Source organism: Salvelinus alpinus, chromosome 4 (assembly GCF_045679555.1).
Source record: "Salvelinus alpinus chromosome 4, SLU_Salpinus.1, whole genome shotgun sequence".
Taxonomy (NCBI): Eukaryota; Metazoa; Chordata; class Actinopteri; order Salmoniformes; family Salmonidae; genus Salvelinus; species Salvelinus alpinus.
The window spans coordinates 25923474-25942565 of NC_092089.1; the positions used below are offsets into that span (position 1 = coordinate 25923474).

The 19092-nt window shown below is 44.3% G+C and overlaps 1 protein-coding gene across 1 annotated transcript in view; it reads left to right on the plus strand.

Moving 5' to 3' along the window:
- nek11 (NIMA-related kinase 11) overlaps nt 1-19092 on the plus strand; it is a 77118-nt gene that overhangs the window by 24600 nt on the left and 33426 nt on the right. Inside the window, exons 4-12 of the mRNA XM_071396301.1 lie at nt 2415-2533; nt 2750-2814; nt 4189-4315; nt 8321-8470; nt 10075-10153; nt 13306-13391; nt 16129-16248; nt 17972-18065; nt 18415-18544. Of these exons, the coding sequence (XP_071252402.1) occupies nt 2415-2533; nt 2750-2814; nt 4189-4315; nt 8321-8470; nt 10075-10153; nt 13306-13391; nt 16129-16248; nt 17972-18065; nt 18415-18544 (970 nt within the window). The remainder of the gene's footprint in view (nt 1-2414; nt 2534-2749; nt 2815-4188; nt 4316-8320; nt 8471-10074; nt 10154-13305; nt 13392-16128; nt 16249-17971; nt 18066-18414; nt 18545-19092) is intronic.

The window sequence follows — 19092 nt, forward strand, 5'->3', positions numbered from 1 at the left end:
CATATTGGCGTTGAGAACAATGCGGCCGAGGCAGCAGCAGAGTTAGGAGATGAGAAAACAGCCTTACTTGTCTAAGAAAAGTGAGGAGAGAGGAAACCCCAACTTAATTAGGTCTATAATCAACAGCCTAACTGTTAAATGTGCCTGGCTTTGTAAATCTTCCATATATATCTACAGAAATAACACAGATCCTGCTTCTGTTGTCTGTTTGATTGTTTGTTTAATAGCCTACTGATTCTGTGAGCAATAAGCCTTACGCAAACCACATGTCGGATAAACAATTCCACAAATTCGTCTGTTTTTAATCTTTGCTATGCTGTAATAAAGGTTTTACACCTTTTTTCATTAGACCAGCCTCTCTGGCATTATTTATCATTTATTTAATGTTGTTTACTCTGTTCCAAATTGTCCCCAAAATTATATTTATAATAATTTTAAAAAAATAACCCTCCTTTTTCCTTGATCTCCTTGTTGTTGTTATTATTACTATTATTATGATCAGCATTATTATAATAATAATGTCATGTCATTATCATTAGCAGGCTTATTAGTATAGCAGCCTTGTATAACCACCATCGAGCTGTAGGCCTAAGAGCACATCCTGTTTAGTCTTAATACTGTAACTTACTGAGGCCTTAGGCCTACATTTCAACACTTATATAGGCTACTCCAATAAATAGGCCTAAACTCCCCCATTGCGGAAATTGCGTTCTGAAAAAATGTGACTGTTTTTAGTCTTTGCTGTAATAAAGGCTTTAATAGAAAAAAAAAGGAAATTGTTACAATAGACTCTCTATTCAATTTTCAATTTTATTTTATATAGCCCTTCGTACATCAGCTAATATCTCGAAGTGCTGTACAGACACCCAGCCTAAAACCCCAAACAGCTAGTAATGCAGGTGTAGAAGCACGGTGGCTAGGAAAAACTCCCTAGAAAGGCCAAAACCTAGGAAGAAACCTAGAGAGGAACCAGGCTATGAGGGGTGGCCAGTCCTCTTCTGGCTGTGCCGGGTGATTACGCTTGTAATTTATTTTATGTTGTTTACATTGTTCCAAATGGTAAGAAATGTTGTATTGTAATCTAACAGCACCTGTTTAACACACATAATATGCGTGCAGCGCTTGCTCCTTACCTTCTTTTTCTTTATCTGCAGGATTTTCCACAACTTGTCAAATTTATTCCTCACATCTGAACTCCCCTTTTACCTCCTGAGCCACCAGTAAACATTCTCCCGTATCGAGTTTGTTTGTCACATCCTGTGCATCCATTTTGCTGTCATGCGTTACGGTGTTCAGAGTTTGTTATAACCAATTTATTGATGTGATTATGATATGCTATAGGTCAAGCCCTATTAGTCACGTGCATGCGATGCATACATGTGTCACGTAAAGAGAGCAAGGGTTGAGGGAATAGGGAATGTTTTTCCTGAACAAATTAGGAATTTCGGTAACATACCTTTGAGTCAGAAATGGCTATAGTTATGTTGCAGCAACACGGACAGCACAATACACACTGTTGATGTTCTGTGGTGGTCACTGCAGCAGGGAGGAGAGAGAGACAACGGGTGCTTTTTTTAACACAGCGCAGCAAGTCTGATCCAGGAGGCATAATCAAATCAATTGCGGTCGGACTCCCTCTAGTCATTTCTGTGTCTTAATGATTTAATTAAATAGTTCGCTTAAAGCATTTTTAGCCGGGGACAGCCCTACCTGACACAGATGCAGCTTATGTTGTTCCATCACCCCCCATATACACACATAATAGACTTTTCCCCACTACACAGAAGCTCAGATGCATGCCGGCATGCTCGTAGGCATGTACACACACACACACACACACACACACACACACACACACACACACACACACACACACACACACACACACACACACACACACACACACACACACACACACACACACACACACACACACACACACACACACACACACACACACACACACACACACACACACACACACACACACACACACACACACTGTCAGGGTTCTCTCTGGAAGTCCCATTAGAGAGAATGAAGCTAGCTCAGATCTCATTCCAGCTTATCCTCACACACAGTTAAATGGTCACAATGGCAGCTGACAGAGGACCTTTCTGTCTGGAGTGTAAAATAGAGACGAGGATTCAGAGCTCTCGTAGTGTTGATGCACTTAGCTCTTACAGTTAGAGTTGATGCACATTACCCCCAGAATGGAAATGAATGAACTTATGGACGTATCGGAATGGGTATTTTGTAAAAGGTTTTCTACAATGTGTATCCACAATAGTGTGTTGGTGGGTGTGTGCGTGCATGCGCCTGTGTACGCGCCTGTGTACGCTTGCATACATTTATTGTGATGTGGGTATCTGTATGAATATCTGAGTCTGTTGCTATAATACTCTATGCTCTAGGACAGGGACTTGGACTGTCATCTGGAGGAAGTGAGAGAAGCAGGGCAGAGCTTGCCTGAGACCCAGGTCACTGATTGGCTGATCCAGCTGCTGCTTGGACTCCACTACATCCATAACAGGTTCATACTGTATTTATACTTTTAAAGTCCAAGACTCCATTTGTCAAAAATTAAGAGTACATAAAGGGGAGGTCTAAGAACCACAGGGATCTAAACAAGGATATATTTTGGACTTCAAAGTATCACGATTGCATTGTGCAAGGTTTATTTCTTTATTGAACTCCTGCCTGTCTGCCTGTCTGCTGATGTCTGTTTGTCCTGCCTCCTCCGTCCCAGGCGTATCCTCCACAGAGATCTGAAGGCCAAAAATATCTTCCTGAAAAGGAACATAGTTAAAATCGGTGAGTTTCAATGCAGCAGGGGCCCATGGGGAGTTTTTTTGTTTGTTTGAAATCTTTGCTAGTCCTTAAAAATGCAGGGAGGCTGTGTCACTCCTGTTAAATTCTAAGGCTCTCTCCATATGTCTGCGGCATACAATTATCTACAAAGGTAATGGATGAATTGTCACGACTTCCGCCGAATTCGGGTACTCTCCTTGTTTGGGCCGCGCTCGGCGGTCGGCGTTGCCAGTCTTCTAGCCATCATCGATCCACTTTTCATTTTCCATGTGTTTTGTCTTGTTTTTCCTCACACCTGGTTTCAATTCCCTCAATCATTTGTTGTGTATTTAACCCTCTGTTCCCCCCATGTCTTTGTGTGGGATTGTTTATTGTAAGTGCTTGTGCACGTGCTGTTTGGTGCGCGACAGGTTTTGTACCCAATATACTTGTTATTTTTATGCCGTGGGTTTTGCTATTAAACTGGTTTTGTGCGTGTTTGTCCATTGTGAAGTGTTCGCTATTATCTGTGAGCTGGAGTATTTTCCCTGCGTGGAATTTATTTAGTTGTTTATTCGAGTAAAGTACGTTATTTACTCAGTTCTGTGTCCTGCGCCTGACTCCTTCCTACCCGCTGCACATTGACACTTGACAAGAACATAATAAGGGCATAATAATAAGGGCATGCACTTTAATATGCTAATGGTTCAATTCCAAACAGAAAACTGTCTACTTTAATGTGCTAATGGTTCAATTCCAAACAGAAAACTGTCTACTTTAATGTGCTAATGGTTCAATTCCAAACAGAAAACTGTCTACTTTAATGTGCTAATGGTTCAATTCCAAACAGAAAACTGTCTACTTTAATGTGCTAATGGTTCAATTCCAAACAGAAAACTGTCTACTTTAATGTGCTAATAGTTCAATTCTAAACAGATAACTGTCTACTTTAATGTGCTAATGGTTCAATTCCAAACAGAAAACTGTCTACTTTAATGTGCTAATAGTTCAATTCTAAACAGAATACTGTCTTTCTTTCCTCTTCCTATGATGACTCATCCTTGTCACTCGAAAGAGGACTGGATAGGTGAAAGCAATATGAAGGACACTTCTTTCAGCCTTTTTATTGTCCTTCTGCATAGTGTTCACACCCACCCCCCTGGTCCTTTCAGATGGGATCAATGAGGGCACAGAAAATAGGAACAGGTTCCAGTTTGGAAATAATCACCACATAATGCTTGATCAATTAATCTGCTTAAAGTCTAGATTTATCATTATTAGGTAATGTATTGTTGCTGTTTATTGTTCTTTGTTTTGTTTCCTACCTTATGCAAATTGCACTCTACAAATATAATATATGATTATTATTATTATAAGTGTTGTTCTTCCTCCGTTCAGGTGATTTCGGGGTGTCCTGTCTGCTGATGGGGTCATGTGACCTGGCCACCACCTTCACGGGCACGCCTTACTACATGAGCCCTGAAGTCCTGAACCACCACGGTTACGACTCCAAGTCTGATATCTGGTAGGAAGGTGGAGCAGCACACTGAGGCTCAAAGACAGAAAGGTCAAAGTTAGGTTAAAGTTGAAATGTAAAGAAAGGTAAGGTTAGATAGGTTGAACGGTGAGTGGACATGGACATTTATCTTGATGCTGCACTGTTTGTTTATGTGTGTACTAACTTTCTTAACACTTGTAACGCTTGTTTTGTGTTGTGGCAGCCACCACAAGTTTTATTATGTGAATGTTTGTCATGTTTAAAACTTTTGATGAAACAAACACCTGTTTAGAGCTCTGCATTTTGAAGATGAGTTCTTTTTTGATTCTCATTCCCCTCCGAACCTCAAGAGAGTTGTTGACATCCAGTTTCCTCCTCCGTCTCTCTGCTTCCTGCTAAGGCTACAGTGCTGAGTTCAGAATGCTGTGTAATGCTGTCACGTATCAAGGCAGACTCTCATTGTGAGATTTGGCTGGCATTTCCTGAGAACTTGCTACTCACTTCAAAGCAGTCCAGAAGGAGCATGGCTAAGAGGCACTTTGGATATGGACTGGAATATGTGATGAGTAATGAAGTGTAGAAGAGGGGTAGAAATGGATTCATGTATAATGATGAATGGAGTCGATACGGCCGTTGGTCTGATCAGCAGGAGAGCATAAAGAACACCTTTAATACCAAGAGCGACTATAGATCCCTCATTTCTCACTGCAGTCTGAAGTGCAAGCATCTACTGAACTCAAAGTGCTTTGAAAAGAATGCAACAGTGGTAACTGTACATGGCTTCCTTCAGCACCAGTGGTAACTGTACATGACTTCCTTCAGCACCAGTGGTAACTGTACATGGCTTCCTTCAGCACCAGTGGTAACTGTACATGACTTCCTTCAGCACCAGTGGTAACTGTACATGGCTTCCTTCAGCACCAGTGGTAACTGTACATGGCTTCCTTCAGCACCAGTGGTAACTGTACATGGCTTCCTTCAGCACCAGTGGTAACTGTACATGGCTTCCTTCAGCACCAGTGGTAACTGTACATGACTTCCTTCAGCACCAGTGGTAACTGTACATGGCTTCCTTCAGCACCAGTGGTAACTGTACATGGCTTCCTTCAGCACCAGTGGTAACTGTACATGGCTTCCTTCAGCACCAGTGGTAACTGTACATGACTTCCTTCAGCACCAGTGGTAACTGTACATGGCTTCCTTCAGCACCAGTGGTAACTGTACATGGCTTCCTTCAGCACCAGTGGTAACTGTACATGGCTTCCTTCAGCACCAGTGCTCCATGGTTTCAAATAATAGTCTTTTTGAGAAGTTATTCATGAAGAAGAATCTGATTTCTTGGAGAAAAATAAGTACAGCCGGTAGAACATAGTACTGAATGGAGACAAAAGCACTGGCAACTCTGCACTATCCCTCCCAGCTGCCAGCAGCTTCGTTCCACCCCTGGCCTTCCTTCCTCCCTTCTTTCCCTATTCATCTGTTTTCAAGAGGAAATTACCACTAATCCCAGAGTGGGAGTGGAAAATTGGCTTATTTTATCCGACAGAGAGGAAGAGAGACGGACAGAGAGGAAGAGAACAAGAAGCCAATTGAGGAGATGGTGGTGATCTCAGACACTGATACACAGCCCTCTGGGTAGTCTGATGCCTTCCACTCCTCACTCCGCAAGGCTCAGCGTCTCTTCCCATAGACCGCACTAATGAGAGAGGAAGTGGTCACCTCACGCCTCGACCGCTCTACTGTACCATGCATGGCCGTTTAGCTGATCTCACAGGAGGAGAGGGCTCACTGTAGGTAATAAGTAAAGACAGGAAGTGGTCACCTCACGCCTCACCGCTCTACTGTACCACGCACGGCCCGTTTAGCTGATCTCACAGGAGGAGAGGGCTCACTGTAGGTAATAAGTAAAGACAGGAAGTGGTCACCTCACGCCTCACCGCTCTACTGTACCACGCACGGCCCGTTTAGCTGATCTCACAGGAGGAGAGGGCTCACTGTAGGTAATATGTAAAGACAGGAAGTGGTCACCTCACGCCTCACCGCTCTACTGTACCACGCACGGCCCGTTTAGCTGATCTCACAGGAGGAGAGGGCTCACTGTAGGTAATAAGTAAAGACAGGAAGTGGTCACCTCACGCCTCACCGCTCTACTGTACCACGCACGGCCCATTTAGCTGATCTCACAGGAGGAGAGGGCTCACTGTAGGTAATAAGTAAAGACAGGAAGTGGTCACCTCACGCCTCACCGCTCTACTGTACCACGCACGGCCCGTTTAGCTGATCTCACAGGAGGAGAGGGCTCACTGTAGGTAATAAGTAAAGACAGGAAGTGGTCACCTCACGCCTCACCGCTCTACTGTACCATGCACGGCCCGTTTAGCTGGTCTCACAGGAGGAGAGGGCTCACTGTAGGTAATAAGTAAAGACAGGAAGTGGTCACCTCACGCCTCACCGCTCTACTGTACCACGCACGGCCCGTTTAGCTGATCTCACAGGGGGAGAGGGCTCACTGTAGGTAATAAGTAAAGACAGGAAGTGGTCACCTCACGCCTCACCGCTCTACTGTACCACGCACGGCCCGTTTAGCTGATCTCACAGGAGGAGAGGGCTCACTGTAGGTAATAAGTAAAGACAGGAAGTGGTCACCTCACGCCTCACCGCTCTACTGTACCATGCACGGCCGTTTAGCTGATCTCACAGGAGGAGAGGGCTCACTGTAGGTAATAAGTAAAGACAGGAAGTGGTCACCTCACGCCTCACCGCTCTACTGTACCACGCACGGCCCGTTTAGCTGATCTCACAGGAGGAGAGGGCTCACTGTAGGTAATAAGTAAAGACAGGAAGTGGCAGATGGACTTTAAGGTTTAGAAAGAGTACGAGGATTAGAGCAACAAGTAGAGTCACAACTCTGTTAGGTCACAATGAGACATTGACTGGTGATTGATGTTTGAAATCCCTGTAATACATGGTAGTCCACTCCTCTTCCCAATCCCTTCTTCTTATTTTACATCAAATAATACAATTATTACTTGATATAAAAACAATGGAACATTTGATATGGAAAATAAGATGGAGGCTTCCAGGGAAATGTAGATGATATTGTTTGTTTATCCTCCATTATACTATCTGGATACATTCATATTCATTGTAGAATCACTCTGTCCATTTGTATTACTTGCATTGTTGTTCTGGTGTACTGTGTGGCAGGATGCAATAAAACAAGAGATTAAGAGAGAGTGATATTAAAGACAAAGAGGTGGATGATTGACAAATAATACCTTTAACTCTCTAACTTCCATCTGCTTCCTGTCATCGTTTGGTTATCTCTCTATTCCATCAAGAGTAATAACGGGAGCTAGTATATTCATTCACATATGTCTGGCGGGCATTTATTATTCTCCCATCTAATCTGTTTATTCATGGCCACTTTCCTTGCCAAACAACCTGCAGGAGAAGGGAGCTTTATTCCCCCTCAATATAAGATGTGTACAGTTCCATTACCAGATGTGTTCATGTTCTCACTTCTTACTGATCTGTTTAGAGTCCATGTGTGGTATTAGTCATATTGGAAATATGAGACGACATTGATTTATCGATTCAATTACACAGTAGATTAGAGTGTCAGGTTGCACACCCCTTCCAAGTGCAGTAATGAATATGGAATGGAATGACAGTTTTGATACAGTAGGTGACCTTATCACTGCTCAGATGGATGGGGACCTCAAAGGTTATCTCAACTGGCACCGACTGTTCCGTACGACTGGACTTCAGGTCAGGACCAGAGGATCCTGGTGCAGTTGTATCCTTAACCAATGCAGGTGTACCCAGAGGTGTTGAGGATATCACTACCATTGCAAACTGTGTTGGCTGGTTGTGTGTGTGTGTGTGTGTGTGTGTGTGTGTGTGTGTGTGTGTGTGTGTGTGTGTGTGTGTGTGTGTGTGTGTGTGTGTGTGTGTGTGTGTGTGTGTGTGTGTGTTGGCTGATTGTGTGTGTGTGTGTGTTGGCTGATTGTGTGTGTGTGTGTGTTTCAGGGCTCTAGGCTGTATCCTGTATGAGATGTGTTGCCTGTCACACGCCTTTGAAGGACACAACTTCTTGTCAGTTGTGATGAAGATAGTGGAGGGAGAAACCCCCAGACTGACAGCGAGTTACTCTCTGGAGCTCAACACACTCATGCAGAGGTGAGAAGGCATTAGCTGGAGAATGTAAGGGTCAACTCAGTAACACATAGGTCAGAGATCAACCCTCTCACATTGTGCTTCAAAGTGTACAAAAGGATAATACAGGATAAAGAGTCTCTTACCCTCCTTCAAACCCTAACGCTTAACTTAGCTTCAAACCCTAACGCTTAACTTAGCTACAAACCCTGACGCTTAACTTAGCTACAAACCCTAACGCTTAACTTAGCTTCAAACCCTAACGCTTAACTTAGCTACAAACCCTAACGCTTAACTTAGCTTCAAACCCTAACGCTTAACTTAGCTACAAACCCTAACCCTTAACTTAGCTACAAACCCTAACGCTTAACTTAGCTTCAAACCCTAACCCTTAACTTAGCTACAAACCCTAACCCTTAACTTAGCTTCAAACCCTAACCCTTAACTTAGCTTCAAACCCTAACCCTTAACTTAGCTACAAACCCTAACCCTTAACTTAGCTGCAAACCCTAACCCTTAACTTAGCTACAAACCCTAACCCTTAACTTAGCTGCAAACCCTAACCCTTAACTTAGCTACAAACCCTAACCCTTAACTTAGCTACAAACCCTAACCCTTAACTTAGCTACAAACCCTAACCCTTAACTTAGCTACAAACCCTAACCCTTAACTTAGCTACAAACCCTAACCCTTAACTTAGCTTCAAACCCTAACCCTTAACTTAGCTTCAAACCCTAACCCTTAACTTAGCTGCAAACCCTAACCCTTAACTTAGCTTCAAACCCTAACGCTTAACTTAGCTACAAACCCTAACCCTTAACTTAGCTACAAACCCTAACTCTGAACTTAGCTTCAAACCCTAACGCTTAACTTAGCTACAAACCCTAACCCTTAACTTAGCTTCAAACCCTAACCCTTAACTTAGCTTCAAACCCTAACCCTTAACTTAGCTACAAACCCTAACGCTTAACTTAGCTTCAAACCCTAACCCTTAACTTAGCTTCAAACCCTAACGCTTAACTTAGCTTCAAACCCTAACCCTTAACTTAGCTTCAAACCCTAACCCTTAACTTAGCTTCAAACCCTAACGCTTAACTTAGCTTCAAACCCTAACCCTTAACTTAGCTTCAAACCCTAACCCTTAACTTAGCTTCAAACCCTAACGCTTAACTTAGCTACAAACCCTAACCCTTAACTTAGCTTCAAACCCTAACCCTTAACTTAGCTTCAAACCCTAACGCTTAACTTAGCTTCAAACCCTAACCCTTAACTTAGCTTCAAACCCTAACGCTTAACTTAGCTTCAAACCCTAACCCTTAACTTAGCTTCAAACCCTAACGCTTAACTTAGCTACAAACCCTAACCCTTAACTTAGCTTCAAACCCTAACGCTTAACTTAGCTACAAACCCTAACCCTTAACTTAGCTACAAACCCTAACCCTTAACTTAGCTTCAAACCCTAACGCTTAACTTAGCTTCAAACCCTAACGCTTAACTTAGCTTCAAACCCTAACCCTTAACTTAGCTTCAAACCCTAACGCTTAACTTAGCTACAAACCCTAACCCTTAACTTAGCTTCAAACCCTAACCCTTAACTTATCCAGAACCATGTGCTATCTCTCTTTTAGGATGCTGGAGAAAACCCCGTCATCCAGGCTCTCTGCTGCAGAAGCTCTGAAGACTAAATTCATTGAGGACAGTATGCAGGTTAGACCTATCCTGGAAACATAACATATATCACAGTAATATAAATACTTCCTAAGGCTGATTGATTGGTTGATTGATTGGGGTGGCTCCAAAGGTCAAATGGGCGGTGCTATGGTACCAGAATCACAGACTAATCAAACCTACTGGCTGGTTGGATTTACTCAATGCTAAATTGACTTCCTGTCATAGTTCACTTTTTTCCACAGCACATTTTCTGTGTTCATAACCTTTTCTACCATGACAGGTTAGAAAGTCAGTATTTCATCTGTCGTCCACATTCTTATTGACAATTCACACACACACACACACACACACACACACACAGACACACAGACACACAGACACACACACACACAGACACACACACACACACACACACACACACACACACACACACACACACACACACACACACACACACACACACACACACACACACACACACACACACAGGAATATGAAGCTCACTGAAACGTAAAGCCAGCTAAGCTCAAGTGAGATGTCAAATAATGTACTGTGTCTGACAAGCATGTACAGTGCCTTCGGAAAGTATTCAGACTCCTTGACTTTTTCCACATTTTGTTACGTTACAGCCTTATTATAAAATTGATTACATTATTTATTTCCCCCCCTCATCAATCTACACACAATACCCCATAATGACAAAGCAAAAATAGGTTTTTAGACATTTTTGCAAATGTATAAAAAATCTAAAACTGAAATATCACACTTACATAAGTATTCAGACCTTTTACTCAGTACTTTGTTGAAGCACCTTTGGCAGTGATTACAGCCTCAAGTCGTCTTGGGTATGACATTACAAGCTTGGCACACCTATATTTGGGGAGTTTATCTTATTCTTCTCTGCAGATCCTCTCAAGCTCTGTCAGGTTGGATGGGGAGTGTCGCTGCACAGCTATTTTCAGGTCTCTCCAGAGATGTTTGATCGGGTTCAAGTCCGGGCTCTGGCTGGGCCACTCAAGGACATTCAGAGACAAGTCCTGAACCCATTCCTGTGTTGTCTTGGCTGTGTGCTTAGGGTCGTTGTCCTGTTGGGAGGTGAACTTTCTCCCCAGTCTGAGGTCCTGAGTGCTCTGGAACAGGTTTTCATCAAGGATCTCTCTGTATTTTTCACATTTCATCTCTGCCTCGATCTTGACTAGTCTCCCAGTCCTTGCCGCTGAAAAACATCCCCACTGCATGATGCTGCCACCATCATGCTTCACCGTAGGGATGGTGCCAGGTTTCCTCCAGACGTGATACTTGGTGTTCATGGTCTGAGAGTCTTTAGGTGCCTTTTGTCAAACTCTAAGCGGCTGTCATGTGCCTTTTACTGAGGTGTGGCTTTCGTTTGGCCACTCTACCATAAAGGCATGATTGGTGGAGTGCTGCAGAAATGGTTGTACTTCTGGAAGGTTCTCCCATCTCCACAGAGGAACTCTAGAGCTCTGTCAGAGTGACCATTGGGTTCTTGGTCACCTCCCTGACCAAGGCCCTTCTTCCCCGATTGTTCTTGGGGACCTTCAATGCTGCAGAGATTTTTTTGGTACTCTTCCCCAGATCTGTGCCTCGACACAATCCTGTCTTGGAGCTCTATGGACAATTCCTTCGACCTCATGGCTTGGTTTTTGCTCTGACATACACTGTCAACTGTGGAACCTTATATAGACAGGTTTATGCCTTTCCAAATCATGTCCGATCAATTGAATTTCACCAATGCGGACTCCAATCAAGTTATAGAAACATCTCAAGGATGATCAATGGATACAGGATGCACCTGAGCTCAATTTCAATTCTCATAGCAAAGGGTCTGAATACTTATGTAAATAAGCTGTTTTAGTTTTTTTCCATTATGGAGTATTGTGTGTAGATTGCTGAAGTTGTTTTTTAAAAATCCATTTTAGAATAAGGCTGTAACGTAACAAAATGTGTAAAAAGTCAAGTGGTCTGAATACTTTCCGAAGGCACCGTATGTAAATGTCCACATTACATGGATACACATCTGGTGGTGTGTGTTTAGTTTCTGCCTTGTGCAGTATGGTAACCTGACTGTACATGATCTATTCTGTTGAGCTTTCTTTCTGTCAGCACTGCATTTTATGTATTGCATTTCTCTCTAGCACCTAAGGCTGAATGCACATGTAAAGTATATGTATAAGTATATGATGTGGCTATCCCCTTTTATGTCTGTATGCTAGCCTGACACTGTTGTGTCTCTTCCTCAGTAAACATGGTAATTGGTGTTGCCTGGCTGTTCTGTGTTGACATAAAACACAGTGGTTCTTTGATGTCTCTTGTTTTATCTCCTCCTCCTCCATATCTTCTCCATCTCTCCCTCCAGCTCCTCCATCTCTCCCTCCTCCATATCTCCTCCATCTCTCCTCCTCCATCTCTCCCTCCATCTCTCCCTCCTCCATATCTCCTCCATCTCTCCCTCCTCCATCTCTCCTCCTCCATCTCTCCCTCCTGCTCCTCCATATCTCCCTCCTCCATCTCTCCCTCCTCCATATCTCCTCCATCTCTCTTCCTCCATCTCTCCCTCCATCTCTCCCTCCTCCATATCTCCTCCATCTCTCCCTCTTCCATCTCTCCTCCTCCATCTCTCCCCCCTCCTCCTCCATCTCTCCCTCCATCTCTCCTCCTCCATATCTCCTCCCTCCTCCTCTTCCTTCTCCTCCTCCTCCATCTCTCCCTCCTCCATCTCTCCTCATCTGTCTCTCCCCCTCCTCCTCCATCTCTCCTCCATCTCTCCTCTCTCCTCCTCTTCCTCCATCTCTCCTCTCTCCTCCTCTTCCTCCTCCTCCTCCATCTCTCTTCCCTCCTCCTCCATCTCTCCTCCTCCATCTCTCCTCCCTCCCTCGCTCCCTCCCTCCGGCCCTCCGCCGAGAGAGAGAGAGAGAGAGAGAGAGAGAGAGAGAGAGAGAGAGAGAGAGAGAGAGAGAGAGAGAGAGAGAGAGAGAGAGAGAGAGAGAGAGAGAGAGAGAGAGAGAGAGAGAGAGAGAGAGAGAGAGAGAGAGAGAGAGAGAGAGAGAGAGAGAGAGAGAGAGAGAGGTAAACATATCAACGATGGTGAAGACAGGGATATACTAGTCTGTTAGTAATAAAGCAATAATATTGATAATGTTAACCTCTGTCTCACTCACTCTCTACAGATCTTAAAACACAAGTTCTGTAGTCTGACACTGAGAGACAAGACATCGGCGGGAGAAAGAGACGCAGCACAGATATTGAAAGCGGTGTAAGGACATGCTCTATATTCTGTATGGTTTGTCTGTGGTTTGGGTTATTAAGAAGGAAGAGGGAGAACTAAAACCACTATCATCCTCAGACAAGAAGAATGAACACTGGATCCTCAGTTTAGAGCTACGTGGCTGCAGTTACACACCAGTATCATCCTCAGACATGAAGAATGAACACTGGCTCCTCAGTTTAGACCTACGTGGCTGCAGTTACACACCAGTATCATCCTCAGACATGAAGAATGAACACTGGCTCCTTAGCTTAGCGCAATGTGGCTACATCAGGACAGAGGGATTTTTAAGCATTTACCCAAACACACACTAATATTGCCATACTCTGTCCCTCTCCATAACCCCCTCTCTCACTCTCTGTCTGTCATCTCTCTCTCTCTCTCTCTCTCTCTCTCTCTCTCTCTCTCTCTCTCTCTCTCTCTCTCTCTCTCTCTCTCTCTCTCTCTCTCTCTCTCTCTCTCTCTCTCTCTCTCTCTCTCTCTCTCTCTCTCTCTCTCTCTCTCTCTCTCTCTCTCTCTCTCTCTCTCTCTCTCTCTCACTCTCTGTCTGTCTGTCCTCTCTCTGTCTGTCTCTCTCTCTGTCTCTCTCTCTCTCTCTCTCTCTCTCTCTCTCTCTCTCTCTCTCTCTCTCTCTCTCTCTCTCTCTCTCTCTCTCTCTCTCTCTCTCTCTCTCTCTCTCTCTCTCTCTCTCTCTCTCTCTCTCTCTCTGTCCTCTCTCCTCTCTCTCTCTCAATCTCCCTCTCTCTCTCTCACTTCCTCACACTCACATTTTCTCACTCACTCAGACATGGAAGCACAGTTAGTGTCTCTTAAACAAACCAGACCGTTACTGATTGAAACTGGCACCAATCAGGGAAGGTGCCTGTCATCATTAGCTTAGCTGGCCAATATGTCAGAGTAGCCAGGTGTAAAATGCTGCAGAGAAAGACCAGATTAGGTCTAGGTCTTAGCAATAGCCACACCCATCTCTTTAGGATTGACACGATCATGTCATTTGTTGCCTGGCAGACTGCATCTGTAATGACTTGCCAAGGTGCCTTGGTAGCATGTGGACAATGCGATATGGTTGTGAGAAATTGTGATTAACTTGGGATTATGCATGATATGATTCTCTGATCTGATGTTAGGCTTATTAACTGGTCAGTGATATGATCGTGTTATTCCACTTTTTACATACTTACCATGATGACTTGTCGAATGGAATTCTACACACCTTATAGTTAGAGTTAGAGTTGAAGCCAGGGTTATGGTTGAACTGGGATGTGGACATGAAGCTAGGGTTAGGATTGTGGTTGAGGGTTAGGGTTGAACCAGGATGTGGACATGAAGCTAGGGTAAGGGTTGGGTCTAAGGTTAGGGTTGAACCAGGATGTGGACATGAAGCTAGGTTTAGGGTTGGGTCTAAGGTTAGGGTTGAACCAGGATGTGGACATGGAGCTAGGTTTAGGGTTGGGTCCAAGGTTAGGGTTGAACCAGGATGTGGACATGAAGCTAGGTTTAGGGTTGGGTCTAAGGTTAGGGTTGAACCAGGATGTGGACATGAAGCTAGGTTTAGGGTTGGGTCTAAGGTTAGGGTTGAACCAGGATGTGGACATGGAGCTAGGTTTAGGGTTGGGTCTAAGGTTAGGGTTGAACCAGGATGTGGACATGGAGATAGATTTAGGGTTAGGTCTAAGGTTAGGGATGAACAAGGATGTGGACATGGAGCTAGGTTTAGGGTTAGGTCTAAGGTTAGGGTTGAACCAGGATGTGGACATGAAGCTTGGGTTGTTTTTATTTTTTTATTTAACCTTTATTTAACTAGGCAAGTCAGTTCAGAACAAATTCTTATTTACAATGACGGCCTACCCTGGCCAAACCCTCACCCGGACGACGCTGGTCCAATTGTGCGCCGCGCTATGGGACTCCCAATCACGGCCGGTTGTGATACAGCCTGGAATCAAACCAGGGTCTGTAGTGATGCCTCTAGCACTGAGATTCAGTGCCTTAGACCGTTGCGCCACTCGAGAGCCCCGGGTTAGGGTTGAGCTGATATGCGGACATGAAGCTGGGGTTAGGGTTAAAATCAAATCAAATGCTTACTTACAAGCAACAATGCATTTTTTTAACTAAAGAAGAAGAACAAAGTAACACAATAAAATAACAATAACGAGGCTATATACAGGGGGTACCGGTACCGAGTCAATGTGCAGGGGTACAGGTTAGTCGAGGTAAATCGAGGTAATATGAGGCTAGGGTTGAACTGGGATGTGGACATGAAGCTAGGTTGAGGGTTAGGCTTTCGGTTAGGTTTAAGGTTAGGGTTTAAGTTATGGTTAGAGGACAGTGGGAGACATATCTGAATCAGGGTCTCCAATTGATATTCCTCTTGATTAGATCGTCTCTTTCATATGTATATTGTTTATGTCTGATTACTGCCCATCTCACTCTAAATGACCTTGTTACATACATTACATGTTGAAAGAAGTATTTACATTCACATAGGAAGTGACCTAAAAAAGGTAAACGCTAGACTTCAATCAAATCCACCACACTGAGGTGTTTACAGTGCACAGTATCTCTTTTTGCCATGGTAAATTCAAAATCCCATTAAGGCAGCAATTGTTTTTAACAGTGCAGAGGTAATTGTGTGTAGGAGTATCTGACCTCTGACCTATCTTACTCGCCAACATTCCAGCCCTCCCAACCTCTGACCGTTGCCCTTTGACCTTTGCCCTTTGAACAGGCAGAGAAAGGTGCACCTTCAGACACTGAGGGAGAAGTCCGAGCTAGACAGAATGACCCCCAGGGAGAGAATGAGGCTGAGGAAGCTGCAGGCTGCTGACGACAAGGCCAGGAGGCTTAGGTAGGACACGCGCACACACACACACACACACACACGCACGCACGCACGCACGCGCACACACACACACACACACACACACACACACACACGCACACACACACACACACCACAGTTATTCGGTCCATGACCAGTATAGAGCCTGTGAGGTCCCGTTGGGATTCTTCTGGGGCCGATGCATGGCTGGGTTCCCTTTGAAGATGAAGAGAGATTTGTGTAAATGCATTCTCCCCTGCCCTAGTTTCCTTGGGCTGAACTGTGTTGGAGACCTGTCTACGGGGAACGGTACTGAGAGCGACAGAGGGGTGTTGGATGGGAAGGACAACAGGCCAGGCAACAGGGCTATTGATGTGCTCTATGGAGTTCCAACTTTTAGCAGGACGCTGATAGTATACAAGCCATGACCTTCTCTCTCTCCTCCTCTCCTCTCTCCCTTCCCTCTCTCTCCCTCTTCTGGCTCTCACTTTCTCTCTCTCTCTCTCTCTCTCTCTCTCTCTCTCTCTCTCTCTCTCTCTCTCTCTCTCTCTCTCTCTCTCTCTCTCTCTCTCTCTCTCTCTCTCTCTCTCTCTCTCTCTCTCTCTCTCTCTCTCTCTCTCTCTCTCTCTCTCTCTCTCTCTCTCTCTCTCTCTCTCTCTCTCTCTCTCGCTCTCATGCTCTCTCACTCTGTCTCTCTCTCTTTCTGTCTCTCTCTCTTTGTGTGCCTCTCTCTCTCTCTCTCTCTCTCTCTCTCTGTGGGTCTCTATCTACCTGTTTTGTTTCTTTCTCTCTCATTTTCTCTTTCTCTCTATCTATGTCCTTCCTCCTCTCTCTCCCTCTTTCCCTCACATTCTGTTGTTTCTGGTTGATAACTACAGTGATATGACCTCCTAGTCTTAATGATCAACATAACCCACTGCCATCTCACTTTTATACTGGGTTGCATCATTCATCTACAGGTAACTGCCAAGATAAAGGAAACCCCAACATAGTGTCTTAATAGGGCGTTGGGCACCACGAGCCAGAACCGCTTCAACGCATCTTGGCATAGACTCTACAAGTGTCTGGAACTCAATTGGAGGGATGCGACACCATTCCTCCACCAGAAATTCCATCATTTGGTGTTTTTATGGTGGTGGAAAACGCTGTTTCAGGCTCCGCTCCAGAATCTCCCATAAGTGTTCAATTGGGTTGAGATCTGGTGACTGAGACGGCCATGGCATATGGCTTACATCATTTTCATGCTCATCAAATCATTTAGTGACCACTTGTGTCCTATGGATGGGGGCATTGTCATCCTATGGGGGAATAGCCATGGTAGATTTTTTATACATGACCCTAAGGATGTTTAACTCAGGAACCACACCTGTTTGGAAGCACCTGCTTTCATTATACTTTGTATCACTCATGATCTCAAGTGTTTCCATTATTTTGGCAGTTACCTGTATATTAAGATATAAGGCACGTGGTATATGGTATATATGGCCAATATACCACGGCTAAGGGCTGTTCTTAAGCGGGACGCAACGCGGAGTGCCTGGATACAGCCCTTAGCCGTGGTATATTGGCCATATACCACAAACCCCCGAGGTGCCTTATTGCTATTATAAACTGGTTACCAACGGAATTAGAGCAGTAAAAATAAATGTTTTGTCATACCTGTGGTATACAATCTGATATACCACAGCTGTCAGACAATCAGCATTCAGGGCTTGAACCAGCCAGTTTATAATATAATGTAACACTACAGGAGACTTGCTGAGGAGAAATACCAGGAAAACCACTTCCGAATGCAGGAGCTGAGGAGCCGCCATTTCGAGAAAGTCAGTTTGGACGTCTTGAATGTAAGAGAGACACAATTCTAAAAGTTGAATCAAAAGCTCTCTTAGGAAATAATGCATATAATTGGATGAAAAATGTTTCGTTTTTACCCTCTACGACTTTAATTACTTGAATTAACAAATTGTTTAAGTGCAATTAGTATCCGGTTCTTTGGCCTGAGTTAAATTAAACTCTAAGGGTGTCCCTTCTCCGTGAACCTTGTTTGGTATTCCCTTATGGTCTCATTAGCCAATTACTCGCTTCATAATTGAAACTCCCCCTAAAAAAACTAAAAAACATTTGTCTTGTTAAAAAATTAAATAGATACTTATGACTAATTGAATTGAAAACTCCATCACTTCCACCCAATAGGAGAGTGCAGGAGATGCAGTCCACCAGACTGCACCAATCACAGCTGAGGACTACCGGTCGCTGGGTTGCTCACAACCAATGGGAAGGCAGCAGCAGGACAAGATGCGAATGTCTGAGCCAGTGGGGCGTGGTGAGTATACTTTCTTCTTGTACCTTTTATTTCTGTTAACGATGACCTACTATAGGATCATGTTGTTATGCAATAAATATTGGTTGGCCTGCAGTACATCTTTGTTAGCCTGCAGTACATCTTGGTTAGTCTGCAGTACATCTTGGTTAGCCTGCAGTACATCTTGGTTGGCCTGCAGTACATCTTGGTTGGCCTGCAGTACATCTTGGTTGGCCTGCAGTACATCTTGGTTAGCCTGCAGTACATCTTGGTTGGCCTGCAGTACATCTTGGTTGGCCTGCAGTACATCTTGGTTGCTCTGCAGTACATCTTGGTTGGCCTGCAGTACATCTTGGTTAGCCTGCAGTACATCTTGGTTGGCCTGCAGTACATCTTGGTTGGCCTGCAGTACATCTTGGTTGGCCTGCAGTACATCTTGGTTGCTCTGTAGTACATCTTGGTTGGCCTGCAGTACATCTTGGTTGGCCTGCAGTACATCTTGGTTAGTCTGCAGTACATCTTGGTTGGCCTGCAGTACATCTTGGTTAGTCTGCAGTACATCTTGGTTA